Genomic DNA, 24,282 nt, shown 5'->3' on the forward strand with positions numbered 1-24,282 from the left:
ATTACTGATCGTCATGACTACTTGTTTAACTGCGTTTTTTTTTTTTATCGTGCAACCAAACTTGGTGTGCTGGACAAATGTGCTACTGCCTCTGATTGGATTAGCGTGCTGTCAGTCAAGCTTAGGAACCGTCCCCTGTATGGCAGCAGGGTTGTATCTACTGTAAACACTCGATGAGGGAGATCATCTTACTGTATGAAGTATGTCTTTATTTACGTCTATTTATCATTATTTACATCGGTTTATCTTATATACATTTATTTATCCTGACGGTTAACTGTTCATGGTTGAAAAATGACTAAAACGATATACGCTGTTCAGAAGTTGTAAAGTTCAGCAGGTTCGTTAAGTTAGTCTCCTCAGTTTCATTTACAGATTAAAATTTATTTTAGTGTTTTAATCATGGTAGTCATAATATATTATCTAAGGGTTTGTGAATTTATGGAAGTTCTCCACGTTTAAAAACAAAACAGGTGTAATGCACCTGCTTAAATCACGAATACATTAATTATGTATTAATGTAATGTAATTAATGTATGTAATACTTCTTTTATGTTGTAATCCAAAGTAAAAGTATCATAACATATTATGTTTTTTATGACATCGTATACTATCATAAATAGTTTGAGATTCACTGTTTTATTGTTGTCTTTATTCTTTTAGTACAACCCTGTGTTTTCTTTGGTTTTACAGGCATAATGTTGACTTTATGAACCATCCACACTAATATATTCATCCCACCATGAGTACAGTGGGAGAAAACCAGCTGCAGAGAATAATCAGAGATCTGCATGGTAAAATCTATGTCTCTGTCTCTCCCTCGCACCCTCAGTGTGATTTATTTCATATGCACACAGTCATGTGAACTGAGTGTTTTGACACTGTGATTGGCCAGGAAATGATAAAGCTTAAACTAGAGACACCACATTATTTCCCCACATACTCTGAATACCCACACATAGGTATTCAACAAGCATGTTATCTGCATGTGTGCAGTGTTGAAATGATCATCTGTGAAATTTGGTTCATGGGTGTTTATTTATTAATATAGCCTAATATTTCTCATTACTGTGAGGTGCAATTGATTGTTCAAGGTCTCACCATAATGGAAAGCCTAAAAATATCAAGTGGTAACTCATGGAAATCCTAATATGTTACTGAAATTTGGAACTAGTTTTACTTAACTCAAACATCATGCAGTCTCTTATAAAATGGACAATCAGGGCTTGACATTAACTTCTTTGCTCACCATCTATTGGTTTTTCAAAGTTATAGCCACTCAGCATTTTCACTAGCCACAATTTTGACGTCATATAGATATTTTTAATATTATCTCACAATTGACCCTTTGCAGAAAGCTTGATTGACAGGTGATCTGACCAATCATACTTCACCATCCGCCATTTTGTCCGGCAAAGCAGTCAGGAGAGTTAGTAAATTAACATGGGAGGATTTGAACTTGAAAATAGCAAGTTTTGAAAATCATCTCTTTCTTCTGATGTTCATTCATGTTTATTTGATGCTATAAATGAACTAGAAGGAAGAGATGATGGGTTCACGCGTAGCTTTAACTGATGCTCTACAGCGATCTTTCACGACACATTAAAGAGCCACAAAACGGTATTTATTGTTTAAATTTCTTTAAAATGACCAAATTTGAAACGTGAGACTTTGTTTAATATCACAAGTAACCTGTTATGTCCTGTCTGTCAGCACGTTGTCAGTCTTTTCTCTGCTCCGCGATGTATTTTTCACTGCGTGAGAATAGAGAGCTTAAGTCCCTCCCCTTCCGGTGAACCACCATGGGACCTTATTTCGGAAAAATATTGTATGGTAGTCAATGGCGAGAGACAACAAATATTTTGATCTCGTTTGAATTGTGCCCTGAATTACACATATGATGTTTGTCAATTTAAAAGATATATTTTAAAGTCAAGAATGTCGCAGTTTGATGTAAAACTGTTGAGGTATAAGACTGTGAAAATACGTACCGGTAATTACAAAGACTACAAACCCAAAAAGGCGCACATGTGACGTCATACCTTTTCACTCAATGAATGAAGCTAACTTTACTGAAGCTAACGTCTGTCATTTTTTCTATAGTCTTCCGTTATAATCGTAACGTTACGCCGTGATGCCTGAGTGTGTTGTACCAGACTGCACACACACGAGCAACGGTGTCGTATAGTGCGAGACGAGAGATGTAGTTCATTGAGCGATTTTCACATAAAACTAAACGTTACTCTTCTGTTTTATGACAAACTGCGACTTTCTTGACTTTCATAATTATCTTTTAAATTGACAAACATCATATGTGTAATTCAGGGCACAGTTCAGACGGAAATAAAAAGCTAAGTTGTCTCTCGCCATTGACTACCATACATATTTTTTCCGAAATAAGGTCCCAAGAGCCGGAAGCGGAGGGGCGGGACTTAGGCTCTCTATATGTTGTGGCGTGAGAGTGGTGTAGCTTGTCGGACATAGCAACAGTAACTAAAGGGGGCGAGTCTTTGCGAACGGTCAATTGGGCAGCAGGTATATTAGGCTGCTGTCACTTTAAGACTTGATACACTGATCCATTATACTGTTACACATGTGTTTTATTTCTCAACTGTTTAAGTTCACTTTGAACAGAACTGACTGTGTTTACGTGAATACTCACCAAGACCGGCATTTTGACATTATTTTGTGTGTATTTGACGAGCAAAAAAGAACTCAGTTTAGTACTGAGATGCGGCTTTATGTGTGCGCACTTTGGGTGTGAGCACAAAATCTGCAGGAATGAGTAAAATGATGTGCAATATGCGCAATCCCACGCCGAAGTTCAAACGCTTAACATCAATAATATTCATCCGGAGCAAATTAAACGAGTGAGTGAGGAGAGGCGGGTTTGTGTGAGAGACGAGAGAGCGAGAAAGAGCAGCTGGTATCGTCTATCTATTCTGCGGAAAATTTGTGTTGGAAGCGTTTCGGATATTTCAGTATCGATATATATTATGTATTGAAAAATCTATATTTTTGACAAAAAAGTAAGTATTATGTATAATTTTCAACCCACCAAGGTGGCTAGTAGGAGTGACTGAAATGCATTTGGCGGGTGTTAATGTCAAGCCTTGATAACAACATATATAACTCTTGATGTAACTTCATATATTTGAATGTAAATTGCACTACACCTGCAGATGCAGTTTCTGAGTTGAGCAAAGAACATTGTGATACTGGAGAGCCCATCACCGATGACAGTTCCAGTCTTCACAAGTTCTGCTATAAACTGGAGTACCTCCTGCAAGTATGCCACAGTTTTTAAAGTTATTTTACATTTAATGCTTGAGAGATTTCTTTGTTCATCTTGAACTCTGTCTTGAAGTTAAAATTAGGGCCGCATGGAATCTGCACCTACAAAATTCAGCAGAAATTTCTACAGAATTCAATTGGATGTAATTCACAAAGTTCTACACATCTCTGCCCCATCTATGTTCATTTATTGGATTTAAATATTATCTTCCAATAATAGTGGAGGACCTTCAGCTCTGTTTAACTTTTTTTTTTAACCCATATTTAAATGAGTGTCTGATAATTTCATCCATACTTATTTTCTCCCTATTATGAGTCAGAGGACATAATTAAATTGATTAATTTTATAGCATTTACTTTTTTTTTGTGTTAAATTAATACAATTAAAATGAATTTTAATTGAAGTATTTAATGTTTTGAATTCTTTTATTTTTCATATTTTCAGTTTTTTTTTTGTTAAAGTTTTAGTAATTTTCTTATGCGCTTTTGTCGTTTTTATTATGATTTTTCCCCTGTATAGCTTTAATCCCTTTTTACCCCAGTTTTATTAATTATAGTACTTACACTTAAACTTGTTTGATTTCAGTTAGCCTATTTGCCAAAGCAGCATTTCTCATTTTTGTTTGTTTTTACTTCATATTTTATGAATCTTATTATAGATTCATATATATTTTATTTCAGCTTTATTTCAATTACCGAAAGCATATTTGAATAGTTACAGTCTTAGGTTTAGTTAAGAAGAACAAAATTGATTTGACAACTTTAATTTGTAATAATAACATTTTTTAAAAAAAAAAAATCCGGCAATAATTTATATCCATTCCACAGATTTTCACCTACAATCAGGAAGTGTGGAACAAGTTTGCAGATTCTGGTGGAACTAGTTTTAACCTGAGCAAAAGTGGAATGTAATGTAGAATGTCAGTTGTTAGACCTAAACAAGATTATTGTAGATCTTAACGTGACGTTCTATGTTGACCCTGAAAGATTGATGATCTCCGCATTCATATTCAACCAAAAGTCGTGTTTAGAGTGATTGCTTTGAAATTAACCTGTTGACCGTTTTGTCCAGTTTGACCAGAAAGAGAGGACCACATTTCTGGGCAGCAGGAAAGACTACTGGGACTATTTCTGTGACTGCTTGTCCAAGATTAAAGGAGCTAATGACGGCATTCGCTTTGTCAAATCAATCCCCGAGGTAATCCACTGCACGAGCCCAAAGCTCTTCTCTTCAGCCAGTGTGTGTTTGGCTCCAGCACACCTTCTCGTTTCTCTTTCACAGTTTCATGTCGCTGTTTTTCTGACATTTTATATACATCTTTTTTTTTTTTTAACTCCACCTCTCTGGAGGGTTTCAAGAAGGAAGCAGTGACACTCAGCCTCAGGTTGGTCATGTGCTGTAGGTGTTCAACTAGCAATAGAGGCTCTCGCAAAGATTATTGTTCTGTTCATTGACCAAAGAATTGTACATTATACACATAGGTAGGTGCATTTTAGTGCTGTTTGTTAAAGCATTCATAACTATTACTATTACTTTTGGTTAGAAAGAAACCACTAAGCTTAAGCATTAAACTTTGGCACACAACTCATCAACTCATACCTTAAATCATGCAGCTTGCTGTGGTGAGGTTAGCTATTACTTTTTTAAGGGATCAGACTTAATTTATCAGCCGGTTGGACAAAAATTAGGTGGAAAAATTATTGAAGTAGGGATCTGAGCCTTACCTTGGGAGTGGGACCAGAATATTATTACGAATTTGACCAATTTTGGATCTAAGCAGCAATTACCCTGGCTCCAGTATGCAACCACTAGTACACCCTAGAAACCACTTAGCAACAGCAATCTCCCACAACATACACCGAAACTTCAGTTGTATATGTTTTGTATTCTCGCACTCATTCCTGTACCATTTTTTCAGAGTAGGCTTTAGTGAGATGTTATCATTCTCTTTGTGTACTGTTCCCAACAGAATAATTTTAAGACACTAACCTGTTTTACTCACAGTTTAAAATTGAATAGATTATTAGAACATTTTCCTTTTTTTTTTCTCCTTTGAAGAACAACTTTCACTAATACATACAACAATTCCTTTGCCACTGAAAAGCAGGTTTATGTGAGTCTTGAATCCAGAACAAATCCAGAAATCCAGCATCAGCTGTAGTAGTGTAACGTTTCCATCTGGTGTCCTTATGCTCTTTGGTCACCCACTGTAATCCTCCATCTGTTCGCCTGACCATACTGTACCAGAGACAGACATTGTTTGTGTTTAGAATGGCATATTACCATACTATTCATACAATAATTTCAGTTTGCAGTGTGTGTACTACACACATTTTCTATATACATGGAATACCCAGAGGTCCTATTACTACATTTGCCAAATTGTGCAGAATACAACCAGAGCTCACTGCACGGATAGTGTATCCCACTATGCAGTGCACTCAGCTTGACCTTTCATTTCTAGTGTGCCAGACCAGCAGGAAGCAATATTGAACATGATTTCTTGACTATTTGATTGGACTGCCAAAAGTTTGGTTTTATTTTTTTTAATGCTAAAAAGGAATAAGAATAAGATTTTTTTTAGTGCCCCATTATGCCATTTTAAAGGTTCCTAATTTTGTTTTGGAGATCACCTACAACAGGTTTACATGCATCCAAGGTCTACAAATAAATGTAGTGTTATATATTTTTTTAATTAAATTTTCTCATAATATACATTGCACATCACCTCATTTCTCAGACAGTCTAAAAACGGTTTGTTTGAAGATTCAGACTCGAAACCCCTCCTTTCCGCAAGCCTACTCTGGTCTGATTGGTCAGATGGCCCAGTCTGTTGTGATTGGTCTACCACTTACAGCGGGTGTCGGAAAAAGGAGTGCCTATTACCATATTTAAATTTCAGCTCTGGATCATCCTTAGCACTTGTATACACAGTGATACGAATAGTAACGATGCTGAAAACAGCATCTTCTCGACATGTAGACAACACACACCAAACTCTACAGTGTTTGAGGACGGGTCAAAGTAGATGTTGGCAGCGGGCAATTAAGACCTGTGTTGGGGGTAATGCATTACAAGTAACACAAGTTACATAATCATTACTTTTTTTAACTAGTAAAGTAATACATTACTAGTACTTTAACTTTAACTTTATTGTCCCCAGGGGGAAATTCTTTTCCACAGCACTGCACTTGTTTAACACACACAACATAACCAATATAATACAAATAGACATAATACATAATACAAAAAGTAGAGGGAAGGAGAAGAAAAAATATCAGTATCAAATATCAGCAGAATATCAGTTACTTTTTCAAATATGTAATGTAAGTTACTTTGTTTTCCCAATTATTGACTGCCACCTCTTCTGTCCCCTTGTTGAGAGAAATTGAGAGCAAGTGCAGATGCGTTGTGTGTGCTGTGTAAACATGATGGATATTGTCTCCAATCCTGCTCATTGAGGTCTATCATCCTACAGATTGTATCTCCAACCCTAATCAAACACACCTGAACCAGCTAATCAAGGTGCTCAGGGTATAACAGGTAAGTTTGTTGGAGCAAGGTTGGAAATGAAGTCTGCAGGAAGGTAGTCCTCCAGGAGCAGGGTTGGCTACCTCTGTTCTAGACCAAATGTGAGCATGCATTGACTCATCTCATCTCACTTGCACAAAAATGGATTCAAAATAAATAAAAACAATGAAATGCAAACACAGAATATCACACAAACCTGCAATAATTAAATATATGAAATAATACACATATACTCTATGTAGTAGCCAATAGCTTTGCTGCTGACCTTCGATGATCCAATTCAACCATACCGATAAGCAAAAACGACTTTAGATAAACAACACATTTGTGTTTAAATTTTTACATTTTTATTGCTGAAGTGAGAGTGTTGAACTTTCTTTTCCTGCATCCTATTATTCTTCCTGCAATCTAGAATGGCAGCACATCTGAAAGGTTTGTTTGAGCGGCGTCCTCTTCTGTACAGCCGTGAATCTGCATTTCCTTCAGCCTGAGGCTTATTCATTTCACTTTTGGTGCGAAAGGGCCTTTGGCTTTACATATGCCAAAAAATATAACTTTTTTTGTTATTCTAAAACAAACAAGCAAGCCCAGTCCAGAAAAAGTAACGCGACACAATACTTTCCATAAAAAGTTACAAGTTATGCATTTTTTGTTACTTTTTTAGAGACAACTCACTTTATTTTTCTTTTCTTTAATCTTTAAAACTTTGTAGACCTTTTAGCTATTACACATTGCATGAAAGGTAATATTCAAAAAAGCATAATAGGAGCACTTAAAAAATTATAGTTATTTAAAAAACAATTATGTAGTGATTTTTGTTTTTTAAGCAGATAATCTGTACACTGACCTTTGAACTAAGTAATATTGTTTCTTTTCAAATGATTGTCAGGTGTTGTTACACTGTAACAAATATTTTTCTAAGTTAAATAAAATAAAGTTTATTTTAACTTTATTTTTAACTTTAAGTTTTTTTTATAAGAATACAATTTCAGTCTTTTTACTTCAAAGTTTCACATTTAATGCAATGTAGGCTAATCTTTGTAATAGTTTATTATATTTCTGAGTGAAAATTGTTTCTACACCAAATTTGTTTTCAGTGTAGCTCATTCCATTATCATAAGGATCTTTTGGTTTTTGAAGCTGTTGTGTTGTGGTCAGGCCAAACTTGTGTGATTTATATATAGTTAACATGAACATATTTCATTCTCAGGTTTCTGATTTTAAAACATGTATATCTTTTTTATCAAATGCAATGTCTATGTATTTATTTTGTGTGAATTTAGCTGAAGACGTCATTGGGGAAAGGACGGGCTTTCATCCGCTACTGTCTGGTGCACCAAAGGCTGGCAGACACTCTTCAGCAATGTCTTATGAACTACAAAATCACATGGTAATGTGTTCACCAATAATTTGACCATCTTAATGGGAACTTCTCTTAAAGGAACACACCGACTTTTTGGGACTTAAGCTTATTCACCGTATCACCCAGAGTTAGATAAGTCCATACATACCCTTTTCATCTCCGTGCGTGCCGTAACTCTGTCTGACGCACCCACCCTGTCTGACGCACCCTTAGCACAAATACTGGAGGTAAATGGCTCCAGCTAGCATACTGCTCCCAATAAGTGACAAAATAACGCCAACATTTTCCTATTTACATGTTGTGATTTGTATAGTCATAGCTCGTACAAATAACAAGGTCACATGAGACACAGCCATCTTCTAACCGTAGGCCTATACATACTGGGAACTATATTCTCAGAAGGCAAAGCACTCCTACTTGGGCAGAGTGATTTGCTCGCAGCACCTGAGAAGCCCCGTGGTGAGGAGTTGAGAGTTCGCTCAGAGTGTTGCGCAAATCTCTCCGCCCAAGAAGCAGAGCTTCGCCTTCTGAGAATACAGTTCCCAGTATCTATACGGTTAGAAGATGGCTGTGTCTCATGTGACCTTGTTATTTGTACACCCTGTGACTATACAAATCACAACATGTAAATAGGATAATGTTGGCGTTATTTTGTCACTTATTGGGAGCGGTATGCTTGCTGGAGCCGTTTACCTCCAGTCTTTGTGCTAAGCTAGGCTAGCGGTGGGTGCCTCAGACAGAGTTACGGCACGCACGGAGATAAAAAGGGTATGTATGGACTTATCTAACTCTGGGGGATACGGTGAATAAGCTAAAGTCCCATAAAGTCGGCGTGTTCCTTTAATACATGTACAGTAAGATTATGAATCATAGCTCAAAATCCATAGTTTTGCTATCTCAAGTGCAAAGCATAATTTGTATTTCCAGTAGACATCCAGTAAAATGTTTATGATATGGCATTAACTAAAAATTAACATGAGAAAAAGAAGTAATGAGGATAGAGTGTAGCAGTGTGACATTCAAAGTATTATGCCTGAGAGTTCAAAGTAGTAAACAATCCTTTCTGTGCAAAGCGTAACCACACTCGACTTTCTAAAGTGTGATGAAGAATTCTCACGAACATGTAAGCATGAAACCAGAAATTAGCTCTACTAACCAACTTTAAAAGGTTTAGGCTTCAGCAAATTAGTCTACAATAAATTACACGTAATATTTATTTTGCATATAACACAACATGGTCATATGACTAAAGAATGTTGATGCATTAGTGCATATATCAATGCATTCATTAAAAAAATCATAGTTGTCGCCAGTATCACAGTTTTTGCAAAGCTGCATAAAAGAAGTGTTGACGCTTCCACACATTAATTTCTCTTCCTCCACCCTCTTTCACTTCTCTTTTAAAACTTCTTGTCTCAAAGTAGCACACTTGCATGTAATGTCAGCGTTTTGTATTGAAATACTGACAACAGAGAATATGCTGCCCAAAGGCCTGTGTTTGTGTTATAAAAGCAAAACTAAATTCACTGAAATGCAGTGTATAACATATCTTAGAAACAAACCTGAGGACTTCAGTTTTGTTTATGATTGGTCACTGATTTTTGTTTATCACAGTGAGTGGTATTATGAACGCAGTCCCTTCCTGAAGTCCCATCTGAACATCGATATCATCAACCACCTGTATGAACTCAATGAGGTCCAGTTTGATGTAGCATCCCGAGGTCATGATCTTGACTCTGACTGGCCTACCTTTGCTAGGTAATTCAATTTCAATCTATGTATATCACAATAGTAATGCACAAGTATTGACTTTAACACATTTAACCAGTTGTATTCTTTTATCTTTTCTATGAATTGAACAATCTGTTTTTAATAGCATCGGTACAGTATATGTAAGCATTTTATTAAAGCAAATTTGCTTTTGCATATAAAAAAAAAAATACAAAAACGTATAATCCAAATACTTTTCAGTATATCCAAATACTTTTCAATCATTTTTTCAGTATTTGCATATGAATTAGGGATCAGGAAAGTAGTAAACAAAAGGGCATTGCCTACAATGACTTTGTAACTTTATCTAAGCTCTACATAAATGTGTACTTTTTTAGCCTATGTAATTCAAATAAGCAATACAAATTGCATGCTTATTATGTTTTTTTTTTTACACATTCAGAAAGACTTTGGGATCAGCTCTCTCATCTGCCCATGTGTGGAAACCACCCAGTCGCTGCTCTAGTGTCAACAGTCTGGTCAGCAGTTACTCACAGGTTTGCTAACACATTAGCATTAAAATGATCAGTTCTTTTCATATCCTCACAATATTTGGATACATGTTGTCAGATGTATTCATTAATTTATTTATTCATTTCATGTTGCGGAGCTGTTTTTTTAAAAGTAATGTGCTGTAATATTGAGCAATCAGCTCTCAGTTCTTCGAGAACTTAATCTTATTATGTAAAACACATTACATGAATCATGCCACGATGAATGCTGTTCATTTTCAATTTGATGTGTCTTTTTTCTTGTATTTGTACCACCAATTTAATTTTGGATTCAATACCACAATACCAGTAATTTGGACTAGTTTGAGAGGTTGCATTTTTTTTATTTTTCACTGTTGTCGTTAGTCACTGTTGATTTATTTTAAAATGTTCCACTCATGCAGCAAGCTCAGGAGTTTCTTCCAGGCCAAGAATTTGGCTCCAGTCTGCTAGGTGATCTGGGTGAGTTGGGCGAGCTGTCTTGTAGCCCTTCTGAGGACCTGCGCATTGAGCTTGACCAATCAGAGTTGAGACAACAAGAGCTCCAGGAGAAGGTCCAGCAGCTCACCAGTGAGGCAGCTGGTCTGAGAGCAGTACTCGGTAACCTACAGGAACAACTCTTGGCTAAAGGACCTAATAAAGAGAGAGAAGGAGAACAGTCCCCAGGGGAGGCTCTCCATACCACCACACAGGAGCTGGAGTCTCTACAGACATCAGGACGCAAGCTAGAAGCCAAGCTGAGCATTGCGGAGAACAGGAACATGGAGTTGCTGTCAAAGCTTGACGGAGCTCTGAGCGAAAAAGGACAGCAGACCGCCAACTACTGCGACTCAGCTTGGAAGATCCAAGACCTCCTGACCAAGCTAAAGGAGGCTGAAGAAGAGAGGATTGAGTCTAAACGAGAGAGCGAAGACCGGGCTAGACTAGCTGAGCGACTTTCCCAGGATCTGACGCTACAGGAGGAGAAAGTAAAGGAGATGGAAGGCAAACTGGACACATGTAGAGTCTCCGCCGACAAAGAACGAACAACTGCAAAGCAACAGGCTGATGAGTTGCAGGTGACCATTAACCGCCTTCAGGGTGCACTATCTCTGAAGGAGCGGGAAACTGGGAACCTCCAGACACAGCTTCAGGATGTGCAAAGGGCATTGGAGGCCCAGGAGAGTCAACTGGAGGAGCACAAGAAAAGGATGCAAGATGAGTTGCAACATAAAAGTGTGCTTGAAGAAAAATTTAATACAAAGATGAATGAGTTATCCACCAGTACCCAGAAGATTCGTCAACTGGAGAATCACAACCAGCGGTTGACTGTAGAGAGTCAGAGCTTTCAAGGGCAAGCCAAGAAACTGGAAGAGTACAAGACCCAGTGCACAAGTTTAATGGAGATCAATGCCAAGCTAATCCAGACTGTGAAAAGAAATGAGGACAGCAGCAAAGAGCTGGCACAAACCAAGACCGCTCTAGAGAGACAACTGATCACTGCACAGGCCTCCGAGAGCCAACTGATAAGCAGACTGGAGTCAGCTGGACTGACTGTAGAGAGCCAAAATCTGGAGAAGTGTATACAGAACGGCCAGATGAACAATGAGGAAACCGAAATTGAACAACTTGGGGAGAAGAGTATATCAAGGCTGGAAGAATTAGATGACACAGTCCCACAGGAAAACAAGAGAACATATTCTAGACAACTACTGGAGGCCATTGAATCCTCAAGAACTGAAAATGGAGAATCCACTTCCAGGTTGGCTCTGGCTGAGGCCCAACTTGAACTCAACATGAAGGAGGTTTCCAGACTTCAGGAGGAGGTCATGGAGCTCCGGGCACAGCTATTGGTAAGCTCAGAGGAGAGGATGAAGATCCAGGCTCTGCAGGAAGTGACAGAAGCCTCCAGAGAAGACCTCCGTGCTCAGACGGAGCAACTAAAGTCCCAGGTGGAAGAGCTAAACCGTAGGCATGTGGATGAACTGCTACGCTGCCATGAAAGAGAGGACGCTCTGGTAAAAGAGAGGGATATGGAGGCCAAGGTACAGTCAGAAATCCAAATGAACATTTCTGCCATGAGGGAAGAGCTTCACTTGTTGAAAAAGCAGAACAGCACACTTGTACTTGAGAACGAAGAGGCTCGTGAGGCCTTACATAGGGCCAACACTGAGACAGCAGAGCTCGGGGTTCACGTTTGCATGCTGACGGGCCAGAATGAGGAGGCTCAGTTGCGATGGGAAGAGCTTTCTACCAAAGTGCAGGAGCTACAGATGGAGGCACAAGAGGAGGTGGAAACTCTAAGTGATTCGATGGAGGCCACGAGGAACGATAATGCAAGACTCCAAGAGCAGCTAAAGCAGACCGAGGGACTCCCAGAAGCCATGCAGAAGTTGCAGGAGAGACTTGAACAGGCGGAGGAAGAAGCCAAAAGCCTCCAAGAGATCCGGCAGAGGGAAGTGGACACACTGAGGTCCCAGTTGAGCGATGAGGCTGTGCACCATCAAAGTCAAATACAGGTAACTGAAGTAAACAATGCTTATGGGTTTTGTATTTGTCATATTGAACAACTGTTTATAAATGTCTTTCTGAAGGGTCTGAATGAGGAACTGGATGCACTAAGGAAGAGGTTGGAAAACGAAGTTGAGCAAGTCTCAAGTCTTGAGTCCAAAGTGTTGGAGCTTGAGGTATTATGATCTCAGATTGTTTTAGAGGCCCTTTCCCATTACTTGGTGTTTCACTACATGGAGTAATTGACAAACCTGTGAAATAATCAAGTGAATCCTATATTAATGCAGTGGATAGTTTGCCGTAGTCTTGGCAACTGTTAAACATCCGGCTTTTAGGGGCTGTGCACACAGAACATACTTATGCTTTCCACTGCGCTGAATTGAGCAAAAGCTTGAGCATTTAAAGCTTCAGTGTGTGCTCATAATAAACAAAACATTATTATGCTTTGAAGTGGTGGACTAATATAATTATCATTTTAGTTATCTTTATAGTTATCATGCTTGGTGTGAATGGCCCTTTAGGCTATCATAATGTTATTGAAATTATTAAGTATTTAGCATGTGACTGAATTATTATTAGGAATTATTTCTCTGAATTATTTTGATCAGAAGACTTGCATTTTGGAAAATAAACAGGTTTTTGCCTCCGTGTGTTTTTGTTGTAAAGTCTGTCAACAGTCAGATGATCGAAAAGAAAAATGCCCTTGTTGATTCTGAAACTATAATTCATCAGAAAGAGGAACAGATAAAGAACCTCAGACTGGACTTATCAAGGTAAGAGATTTCTGTACTGCTTTTCAGGTAGACCATATATTACAAATGTAAGCACATAACACAAAAAAAAACTAAAACAAAACAAGAGTTGATAAAGGCCTGATCCCTGTTTCTGTCAGAGCTGAGAAGGAACTGGCACTTGCTCAGAAGTCCTGTCATGAACTGGGTGTGAACTTAAGCAGAAGTGCAATTGAGAAGCAAGACATTGAACTGAAGATGTCTGCTGAGATTGATGACCTTTATCGTACCAAAAAGAACCTGGGGGAGAGACTTGTTGAGCTCATAAGGTGACTTAGACAGTTACCTACTAATGTTTTTTTATGCTCACATTTATCTAACACATCAGGAGATATGTTACCTACAACCCAAAATCTGCACTTAAAAATTCCTTTATTGTACCTGCTAAATTGTTGCAAGCTGTTCTTCATAGAACTTTGGCACCCCCTGTAGGGAGAAAGATGCACTGTGGCAGAAGTCAGATGCACTGGAGTTTGAACAGAAACTGAGAGCTGAGGAACAGACAGACAGAGACGTCACATACTGCCTGAGCTGCCGCAATAACTTCGGCTGGATGCTGCACAGACACAACTGCAGGTCAGGGGTGAAACTTTAAGGGGAAACAATTATTTTGTTATCTTGTTGTTATAAATGTCATGTTCTTGCATTCAAATCAGCTAGATGCAATGGAGTAAGTGTCCAAGTAAAAAAAAGTTCACATAATGAATTTAAACTTCAAAATAACAGCATTTATTTTAAATATCATCTTTTTAAACATTATAAATGTCTTCACTTTTGTCTATTTCGAGAAATGTAATGTTTCCTTGCTGATAAAATTATTAATTTCATTAAAAAAAACAAAACAAATCTTACTGACCTCAACCTCAAAAGGTGGTGTATGTTTGAGTTTTCTATATTTTTTGGCAGGATATGTGGGCGCCCATTCTGTTACTACTGCTGCAATTATGCTGTGAGTGTCCAAGGCGGTGGTAAGGAGCGCTGTTGTAAGGACTGCTTCACTCAGCACAGTGCTGGACAAGAGCGCCACCCAAAGGAAAATCTGGGTGGTCTTTTACGCTCAATGTCAAGCCCAACCCGAACCAGCACACCTAGAGTCCCTGGTGAGATGTTATAGAGCTCAAAACTGACATTCTGATGTGACATGTCATATATTCCAAGTGTTCTGGGGGTATACAAAAGGGTTTGGTAAAAAAACAACCAAAGTTGTATGTATTATTTAAAGAAAATCCTGACCTTGGCCGTTATTCTTCTGTGCACTGTTATGATATGTCCCGGCTGAACCAGGAGTCTGTTCTAATTGCGTGTGTGTGTGCATGCGCATATGTGTGTGAGAGTCCCAGACCATGTAATGGGGAGGGTTGGGGAAAGACCTGGTACATTGCCAAAAAAAACATTCTTCATTTGGCAAGAGACTGAGTCGGATACGACTGAAATGTAATCTAGATAGCGATCCCTTTAAATGTCAAATCCAAATGAATACTGGTTGAATATGATAGCTGAATAGACAATAGTGAATAGACAATCTGCTTTGTGTACTTAAAGGAGCCCTATTATACTTCTCTTTTTTTCTTTTTTTTTCTTTTTCAACTTTCTTTAGTGTGTATTGTTGCTGTTTGAGCATGTAAAAGTTCTGCAAAGTTACAAAAAGTTACAAAGTCCTCCTCAAAGTTACAAAGTCCCTCCAGTGAGAGTTATTCTCTATATATCAGTGTCACTGTTTCTGAACTCCCTGAAACTCCTCCATTGTAGTCTTGAGTTTTCTTCAGGGAACGAACACGTCATAGTATTCATCATGTAAATAATTCCTGCAAAGTATATGCAAAAAAAGAGGGTGAGGCCTGTTTAAGTTGCGTTAGTAGTGTGATAAAACTCGTGGTTGTGGTAAGGGTGTGTGACATTTCTGAAACCCGCTTGGTTGACCAATCACAACACACTGGTCCAGCTGACCAATCAGAGCACAGAGCTTCACATCCTGTCTCCTGAGATACCTTCATCTGATCGATGTTTGAAGGCAGCATAGATGTATCCTTCACTGCCTCTGATATCCCACAATCCTGTGCTTTACATTCTGTGACAGTTGAGCTAAAAGATGGCTTCTGAAAGTTGTGGTTGGTGGTCAGTTTGTGTGAAAATTTACATTTTTGACCAGTTTTCCACTTCTGATGTCATTTCTAGAGAGAAATTACCATGGTAGTAATTAAATATTCACTTAGTTTTCACCAAAGCTGTCTCTATTTTACCGTAGTTCATTAAACCGTTACGCTGGCTCAGAAGTCTGTCTGAAATCAGTTTTGTGAGGTTCGTTGATGCACAGACGCTCCCTGCAGAGTCATTGCCTGATAGGGCAGCGAGGGAACAAGTCAGCTGCCTAAGTTTTCTGTTGCAGCCATAGTTTCTGACAGAGTGGGAAGAGAAGTGCTGTAACAATGTAAAATGCGTGTACAATAATGTGTTTTTGAACATTCAACAATGAAAACCTATTCTAGTAGACCCCAAAAACAAAATCAAGACTTTATAAAAGGGCATAATAGGTCCCCTTTAATTCTGCTTGTAACATGACTGTTGTCCTCACAGGGGCACTGAAGTCCCCTCGGCCAGATGACGCAGTGTATGACATCATCACAGAAGAGGAGGTGAACTGTATCCATGACAGCGACTCATACTACACTGCACTGTCACCAGAGACACAACAGCTGTGAGACACACACACACCTGTCTTGTTAGCACAGATTCTCTGCACTAAACACAACACTCTGAATTTGTGCTGAAGTAACAAACAAAATTAAATTTGCTCCTGCTGAGCTGAACTCAGTTTCATTATTGGACTTATTTATCAGAGCAAATTTGACATGAACACATGGCGCCTGCCAGTGTATCTTAATGTGCTGCTAAGTAAACTACAGGATATTGAAACTTTCTGGCTTTGTTTTAATTTCATTTGTATCACTTGGTATGATATGTGCACTTTTTTATTCTGTGATTAAATAAGTGTATGACAGGAAATTAAATGTAACTTCATATTATGTTTTCAGAAGCAGCAGTGACATCGCCAGCACAGAAGATTCAGACGAGCTGATTGGCTCTGTTCAGGATGCTGAGATCTGCCTGCTGAAATCTGGAGAGATGACGTGAGTGAGACACACAATGCTTATGATGGATCCTGATGCCTTTTATGATTTTTGCTAAATTATTGTTATTATTATTATTTCACTCACAAAAAATAAATCTAGTATTGCAATGTTTATTTATTCCCATGACCAGCGATGTGGATCACATTTTTTCCCCTTTAAATTCTTGACCTATTACTTTAATGGAAAAAGTAATTATGTATAGTTAGTAAGGTAGTTGTTAAGTTTAGGTATTGGGTTGGGTTAAGGGATGTAGAATATGGTCATGCAGAATAAGGCATTAATATGCGCTTCATAAGTACTAATAAACTGCTAATATCCTACTTATATGCATGCTAATTAGCAACTAGTTAATAGTGAGATTTGGACCCTAAACTGGAGTGTTACCGTACCCACATTTGTTTACTGAAATGTGGAAAAAAATTATATACTGTATTATTTACAGTAAGTTGTAAAGTATTTATTAAACTGCCTTTAATTTATGCTGATTTTAAATAAATTAAAAATATATTATGCATTTTTAATTTATGTATAATCATTATGCAGTTTTTATTAGTTATAAGAATTTAATAAAAAAACTCAAAAGGAAAACTTAGGATGCATTAGGTTAATGAGAATTGAATGGAGAAATGTGCATATTTGTCATGAAAATAAATAATGTCAAATTGAATCTAGTATTGCAGTATTTCTTAATTTCCATGACCAGCAACGGTGACATCAGTGATGTTGTGTTTCACAGGCTGTCTGTGCCGTTCAGTGTAAAGGACGTGAATCAGTTTGGCGATATGTCCAGAGAACTCTTCATCAAGTCCAGCTGTTACAGTGTCATTCTCATAAGCGCTGCACATCCGGGTCCTACGATCAGCTGGGTCTTCTCCTCTGAACCCAAGAGCATCGCCTTCAGCGTGGTGTACAGAGAGAACACAGAGACGCCTCTAGAAGAGGCCAAGGTAATGTACTGATTAGATATAGCTTGTTGATGTTTTAACTATGTATATTTATACCAATTAATGTCTTTTTTAATATATACAGGTGAAACTCGAAAAATTTGAATATCGTGCAAAAGTTCATTTATTTCAGAAATTCAACTTAAAAGGTGAAACTAATATATTATATAGACTCATTACATGCAAAGTGAGATATTTCAAGCCTTTATTTGTTATAATTTTGATGATTATGGCTTACAGTTATGTATATTTCACAATATTCAAATTTTTAATTTGGGGTTTTCATAAGCTGTAAGCCATAATCATCAAAATTATAACAAATAAAGGCTTGAAATCTCACTGTGCTTGTAATGAGTCTATATAATATAGTAGTTTCACCTTTTAAGTTTAATTACTGAAATAAATGAACTTTTGCACGATATTCACATTTTTCGAGTTTCACCTGTACCACATCACGTCTTTTTGTTTTTTGATTTCAGTTAGATTACAGTTAGCATTCTACTTCAGTTACTGCACATATACATATCAAACCTTCCTAGAATTGAGTGATTTTAGACTTAAATATAGTAACATAATACTTTATATTTGTCCATGTTTTTTATATGCATTTGTCAAAAGATATGCGTTTGTTGTTATTATTTTAAACATCACTTTTAGAAAGATACTACTACAGCTTGATGTACTCAATGTAATATCCAAAAAAGCTATAACAATATGAAGCAGCACAACTGTTTTCAACATTGATAATTATAAGAAATGTTTCTTGGGCAGCAAATCAGCATATTAGAAATGATTTCTGAAGGATCAAGTGACACTGAAGACAGGTGCTGGAAATTCTGTTTTGCATCACAGGAATAAATTGCATTTTAAAATTAAAAAAATTAAAAACTGCATAAATTGCAATAATATTTCACATTAATACTGTAGTTTTGATCAAATAAATGCAGCCTTGGTGAGCACAAGGTACTTGTTTCAAAACATTATAAAATCTTACAGACCCCAGACTTTTAAACTGCATTTATATTATTGTATAGTATACTGTACTACTATATTAGATGTATGTCTGATTGCAGACAGATACCTTGAGGTCCAAAGGGGATTTGGATTCAGCAGAAAAGTCCCATGATAATGCTATGTGTGAACAAAGCTGCAACTTTTAACAGTTCCACTGCTCTAATATAAGATGTGGTCATGGAGTTTGAGCTAGACAAGTGTTCTGTAGGAGCTGATGCAATTACTCTACATCATTTACAATTTTAACAAACTAGTACTATATACAAGTTTTCCAGCAGAACACATTAACAATAATCTCTGGACAGTTACAGCAGACTTTAACAGTATTTTCCCAGTGGTGTGTGAAGCAGTTGCAATAAATATATTCGATGTCGAAAGCCGTTGCTTGCGTGAATAACAGATGCGGTACCTTAACTGGAGAAGTTAATCAGCAATTTTACAGATTGTTAAAATGTTAAAATTAACATGGCTATATCTGTCAAACACACATTGCAGTGAGTGTTGACAAAAAGAGACCACAGCACTTCTCTCCTGTGGCGATGACATCTGGATAGCTTTAGAAATCTTAGTGTAATAATGAATGGATCCTAAAACCTGGTTCTTCTTTTTCAGGTTCTGATCCCTCTGACAAGATGCAACTCTCATAAGGAAACAATTCAGGGTCAGTTGAAGGTCAGGAACACTGGAGAATACACCCTTATCTTCGACAACTCCTTCTCCAGGTTCGTACTGAGATCAGTTCATTTCTCTTCTGTCGTTCTCTCTTAGTGCGTTTTCACATCAGGCTCGTTTCGGAACCTGGTGTGTTTTCTCTCTTAGTTCGGTTTGTTTAGGCGTACACGGCAATCACGCTTGTATCCGCACCAAAACAATCGCTCCGATATTGGCTAAACGAGGTGGTCTCGGCCTGGTTAAAAAGTTACCAGTGAGTCTGGAGCAACAAATCATGCGGTATCATAATTCATAACGGGAAATATGTTATATCAAAAGCAGCCGTGTCTGACTCTGTGAGTGAGCATATTAGTTATCGCAGTTGAACACCAAAGAGTGTCTCTTCATCCTAAAATGTTGTGTAATTGCTCTTCTCCGTGCATTGCAAGAATACTGTTCTGACGAATCCTTGATTCCCGCTCTAACTGCTTTATAATTTATAAACTGATATAAATACGTATATATACAAGAGTTGGACAATTTAAAATTAAACTCTGGCCAATATAGTGTTGGAGGTTTCATGCTTACATATCCATGGCCACCAATCTTCACTGATTTTACATTCCATCAGTAAGAGCCGACTGTGACGGTTGAATTTGCACAGCTATACATAAAATATGCAATCCACACAACATCATGGGAGACATAGAGCTCAAAAGAGGACAATATGTTGGTGCGCTTCTCGCTACAGGAAGTCTTTTTGGTGTATCGAGAGCCACGGTATCCAACTTAATGTTGCCATACCACCACGCAGGACGAACCACATCCAACAGGAGTAACTGTCAACACCAGAGGAAGCTGTCTGAAAGGGATGTCGAGGTGCTAACCTGGATTGTATCAAAAAAACAAACAGAAAACCATTGCAGCCTCACTGCAGAATAAAATGCTCACATCGACTCTCCAGTTTCCACCAGAAATGTTCATCAGGAGCTCCACAGAGTCAATATTCATGGTCGGGCTGCTTTAGCCAAACTCATGGTCACTCATCATGCCAATGGCAAGTTTCGGTTTCATTGGTGCCAACACTGCAAATCTTGGGCCTTGGACAATGTGTGAAACCTTCTCTGATGAGTTCACCTTCAGTCTTTCCCACATCCGTGGGAGTTACAGTGTGGAGAAGCTCCAAACAGCCCTGTTGCGTGCCTGCAGTGAAGCACAGGAGTGGATCATTGATGGTTTGGGCTGCAATATCCTGGCATTCCCTACTGTGCTTGACGTCACTGCCAAGAACTACCGAACCATTCTGGAGGACCGTGTGCACCTAATGCATTGTAACCTGAAGAGGGTGCCGTCCGTGTATCAGCATGATAATGCACCAATACACACAGCAAGACTTGATCGATGAACATGAAAGTGAAGTTAAACATCTCTCATGGCCTGCACAGTCACCAGATCTGAAAAGTTTTGAACCACTGTGGGGTATTTTGGAGGAGCAAGTCAGAAAGCGTTTGCCTCCACCAGCATCTCATAGTTACCTGGCCACTGTCCTGAAAGAGGAATGGCTCAAAATCCCTCTGGCCACTGTTAAGGACTTGTATCTGTCATTCCCAAGACAAATTGACGCTGTATTGGCCCACAAAAGGAGGCCCTGCCTACACCATACTAATATATATATATATATATCACTTATCAGTTAAAGCGGGAATGACGGCAGCATTTGTAAAAGTGTTTGCTTGTGTCACGACAGCTACAGATAAAGCTGTAAAACTAACTTTTCAATACATTTTAAGGGAGGACGCAAAGGAACGTAAACAGGTGAATGCTGACCAATAAGAGGACAGTTTTACTCACATGTGACTCGCATAAACATATTTTGGTACGCTTCGAAATGTTGCCCTAAGAAAGCGAACCAAACCAAGAAAAAAATGCAATATTGTAACAAATGAAGCCCCTGTTTCAGAACAAAGTAAACTATCTACAAGTCTGACGACATGTTTTGTTGTTCTTCCTGTTTGCAGGTTCGTCTCAAAGAAGGTCCTGTACAAACTGAGTATAGAGAAGCCAGAGGAAGCCAGCGGAAGTGATTGTTCTTCATAAGAAAACAAATCACGTCAGGTCAAGGGACTGCATGTCTATGTCTATTCATCAAGCCAAACATGGTGATGATGCTGCTTTCACAATCACATGAAGGAAATATGAAAACAGACTTCACAAGGAAATGAAGCATTTTATTTAGTATGTTATCCCCCCCTCCCCTTACATTTTTGGTCTATTAATAATGGAAAAATGTACTTATTTAAAAATGTAAATATTTCCAAAAAACTAATTTAAAAACCACATCCCTCTTATGAATGATTTTAACGTACTTTTGGCAAACTCTAATAGTCAGAATGGCACAATATCTCTGACATAGTTATCAATAAATCTAAAGGGAATGGATGGCAAAAAAAAAAAAAAAAAAAAAAATCCGAAATGCAGTGAAATATAGAGAGCTGTGTGGTCAGTAGTAAAATAGATGAAGGAGATTATGCACTACAGAAGAGTTTTATTATAGTTTTGTAATTAAATGAGTGAATGTAGATATGCTAAAAATGCTTATACGACATCAGGTTTCTCACATAGGTTTATTAACAATAATTAAATGGATTAACTGACATGAGTGATTTTTACAGCATTATTACTCTTTGGTAATGTCAGTTAATACAAATGTTAATGTTCATCTTAGTTCACAGTGCATTAACTAATGCTAAAACTTTTGATTTTAAAAATGTATTTGTAAATGTTTAGATTAACATTAACTAAGAATAATAAATGCTGTAGAAGTACTGTTCATTGATATTTCATGTTAACTAATGTTAACCAATGAAGCCTTATTGTAAAGTTTTACCCATTCTTTTATACCATAATATCAATATAAGTAACACGGATGCTAAATATGGAGGAATTTGTGTCTATAGATTGGAAACTAATATATTTTCTTGTGAGATTAGTATATCTCACATTCTGGGCATCATGGGCTTTTTTAAATGCTTTATAAGTCAACTAAGACTTCTATGCAGACATGAAATCAGTATTCTGAAAGGTACACTGTAATAAGAGGCAACTCCAGTTCCTGGCAGTCTTGTTTATTATCAACCAAAAAATGCATTTTCCATTCAGCTGACGCCAGGCAAAAATGTATAAGCAATAACTCAGTGACTGTTTTTTTATTTTATTTGCATAAATACGATTTTTTTGGCAGCCACTCAGTGCAATAACTCAAGATGGTGAATATTGTAAATGGCACATTTTGTGATATCTAAATTTTAATAAGAAGCATTGATACTTTAATAAAAAGCATTGACACTGTTGCACTTTCTGAATGTGTTTTAGAGGCTGATGATGGTGCTTGATCAGAGGACTGTAAGCATATCAGACTAACAGTGGTTTTTACTGTAAAGAGCTGTGATATAACAGTAGTGAAATGGAGCTTTTGAAATAAAACTACCTGATGGCATGACTCCCTTTTTAACCCCCACCACCCCCAACTGTATATACAGGTATAAATATTCCCCCCCCCCCTTAGGCCCACAATTGATATGTAATTGTTTAAATTGAGTGTGTGATATAGAAAATTAGTATTGAGGCTTGTTTCTATGGAAGCTTGTTTCCGCCATGGAATAAAACAAAAGATAATTGCAACTTTTTATCTCATAATTCTGACTTTATAACGCGCAATTGCGAGGAAAAAGTTGTAATTGTAAGTTATAAATTCAGAACTGTGAGTGTATTTCTTGCCATTCTGACTTTATGACTTGCAATTGTGAGTTTATATCAAGCAATTCTGAGAAAAAAGTCAGAATTGTGAGAGAAAAAGTTGCATTTATCTTTTAAATTGTTTTATTCCCTGGTGGAAACAAGCTTCCATAAATTAGTCTCCCTGTTCACAAAAAAAAAAAAGAGAGAAAACTTAATTAGATATCCAATTAAAAAATATCTATATTAGCTTTAATTTTAGTTAAGAATAACAACACTGTATGCCAGTATATAATTCTTGTTGTATATCAAAGCCTTTTTAAATGATATGTAAATAATACACTCTCGTGGCATTGCCATCTGCTCCAGGAATATTTGTATGTTCTTCACTGTGATAAGCTCAGTCTCTATGCATGTCCATAAGCATATTGATTATTCCCCGCCAGGGCTGCATCCAGTCTTGCTCAGATGCCGGTTGCCCGTGGTTACGGCAGCGCTGCAGAGGGCGAGCGCCGTTGATCTCACCGTGAAGTCCATCTGAACACAGCGTGTTTGTGGTGCAGAGTCCAGACCATTTCCCAAGGTTAATGAACCCATTGTAAATCAGATCACATCCTGTGACCAGCCTGCAATGATCAGAGATTTACACACACATACAGGCAGAGAGAGAGAAAGAGAGAGAGCTGGGGGAGGGTGTGTAGAAAAATGTGAGTTGAATATCAATGCGTGTATCTCACACACACACATACATACACAAAATATACTACATACTGTCAGTTTTTGTTAAAATGACAATTTAAAGCGTAATGCTAAATTTACTCACTGTAAAATGGTTAACGAAATACTTTAAATTATTTGAAAATAAGCTGAAATTTTAACAAGATCTGTACGAAAAGACATCAAAACAATGACGTGATATTGACACTAAATCAATTTGCAAAATTGTAACAATTTAACAGTGATTCACTCGTAAATAAATGTTACTAAATACTGCAGAAGTATGGTAGAAATCAATTCTGATCACAGCCACCAATTCAGATTACTTGTTAAAAAAACAGTATGTGTTTTTAAAGGTC

General features: G+C 37.6%; 1 protein-coding gene across 2 annotated transcripts; it reads left to right on the top strand.

Annotated features, from left to right (window-relative positions):
• The first annotated feature begins 68 nt into the window (after window positions 1–68).
• Window positions 69–22,821, top strand: fyco1b (FYVE and coiled-coil domain autophagy adaptor 1b). Of its 2 annotated transcripts, XM_079612770.1 has the most exons (18): window positions 69–200; window positions 694–794; window positions 3,183–3,289; window positions 4,367–4,492; window positions 8,110–8,216; window positions 9,804–9,947; window positions 10,363–10,456; window positions 10,855–12,948; window positions 13,024–13,116; window positions 13,607–13,713; window positions 13,833–14,000; window positions 14,164–14,307; window positions 14,638–14,831; window positions 16,306–16,426; window positions 16,764–16,859; window positions 17,599–17,809; window positions 19,433–19,542; window positions 21,490–22,821. In XM_079612770.1, exons 2-18 carry the CDS (start codon window positions 743–745, stop codon window positions 21,566–21,568), a joined length of 4,047 nt encoding a protein of 1,348 aa, XP_079468896.1. In that variant the 5' UTR covers window positions 69–200; window positions 694–742; the 3' UTR covers window positions 21,569–22,821. The 2 variants fall into 2 exon arrangements, with proteins under 2 accessions (XP_079468896.1, XP_079468897.1); XM_079612771.1 differs by lacking the exons at window positions 69–200; window positions 694–794; window positions 3,183–3,289; window positions 4,367–4,492 and adding an exon at window positions 4,507–4,679.
• Window positions 22,822–24,282: the final 1,461 nt, after the last annotated feature.

Source organism: Phoxinus phoxinus, assembly GCF_949152265.1.
Source record: "Phoxinus phoxinus genome assembly, chromosome: 5".
In the NCBI taxonomy this organism is placed as follows: domain Eukaryota; kingdom Metazoa; phylum Chordata; class Actinopteri; order Cypriniformes; family Leuciscidae; genus Phoxinus; species Phoxinus phoxinus.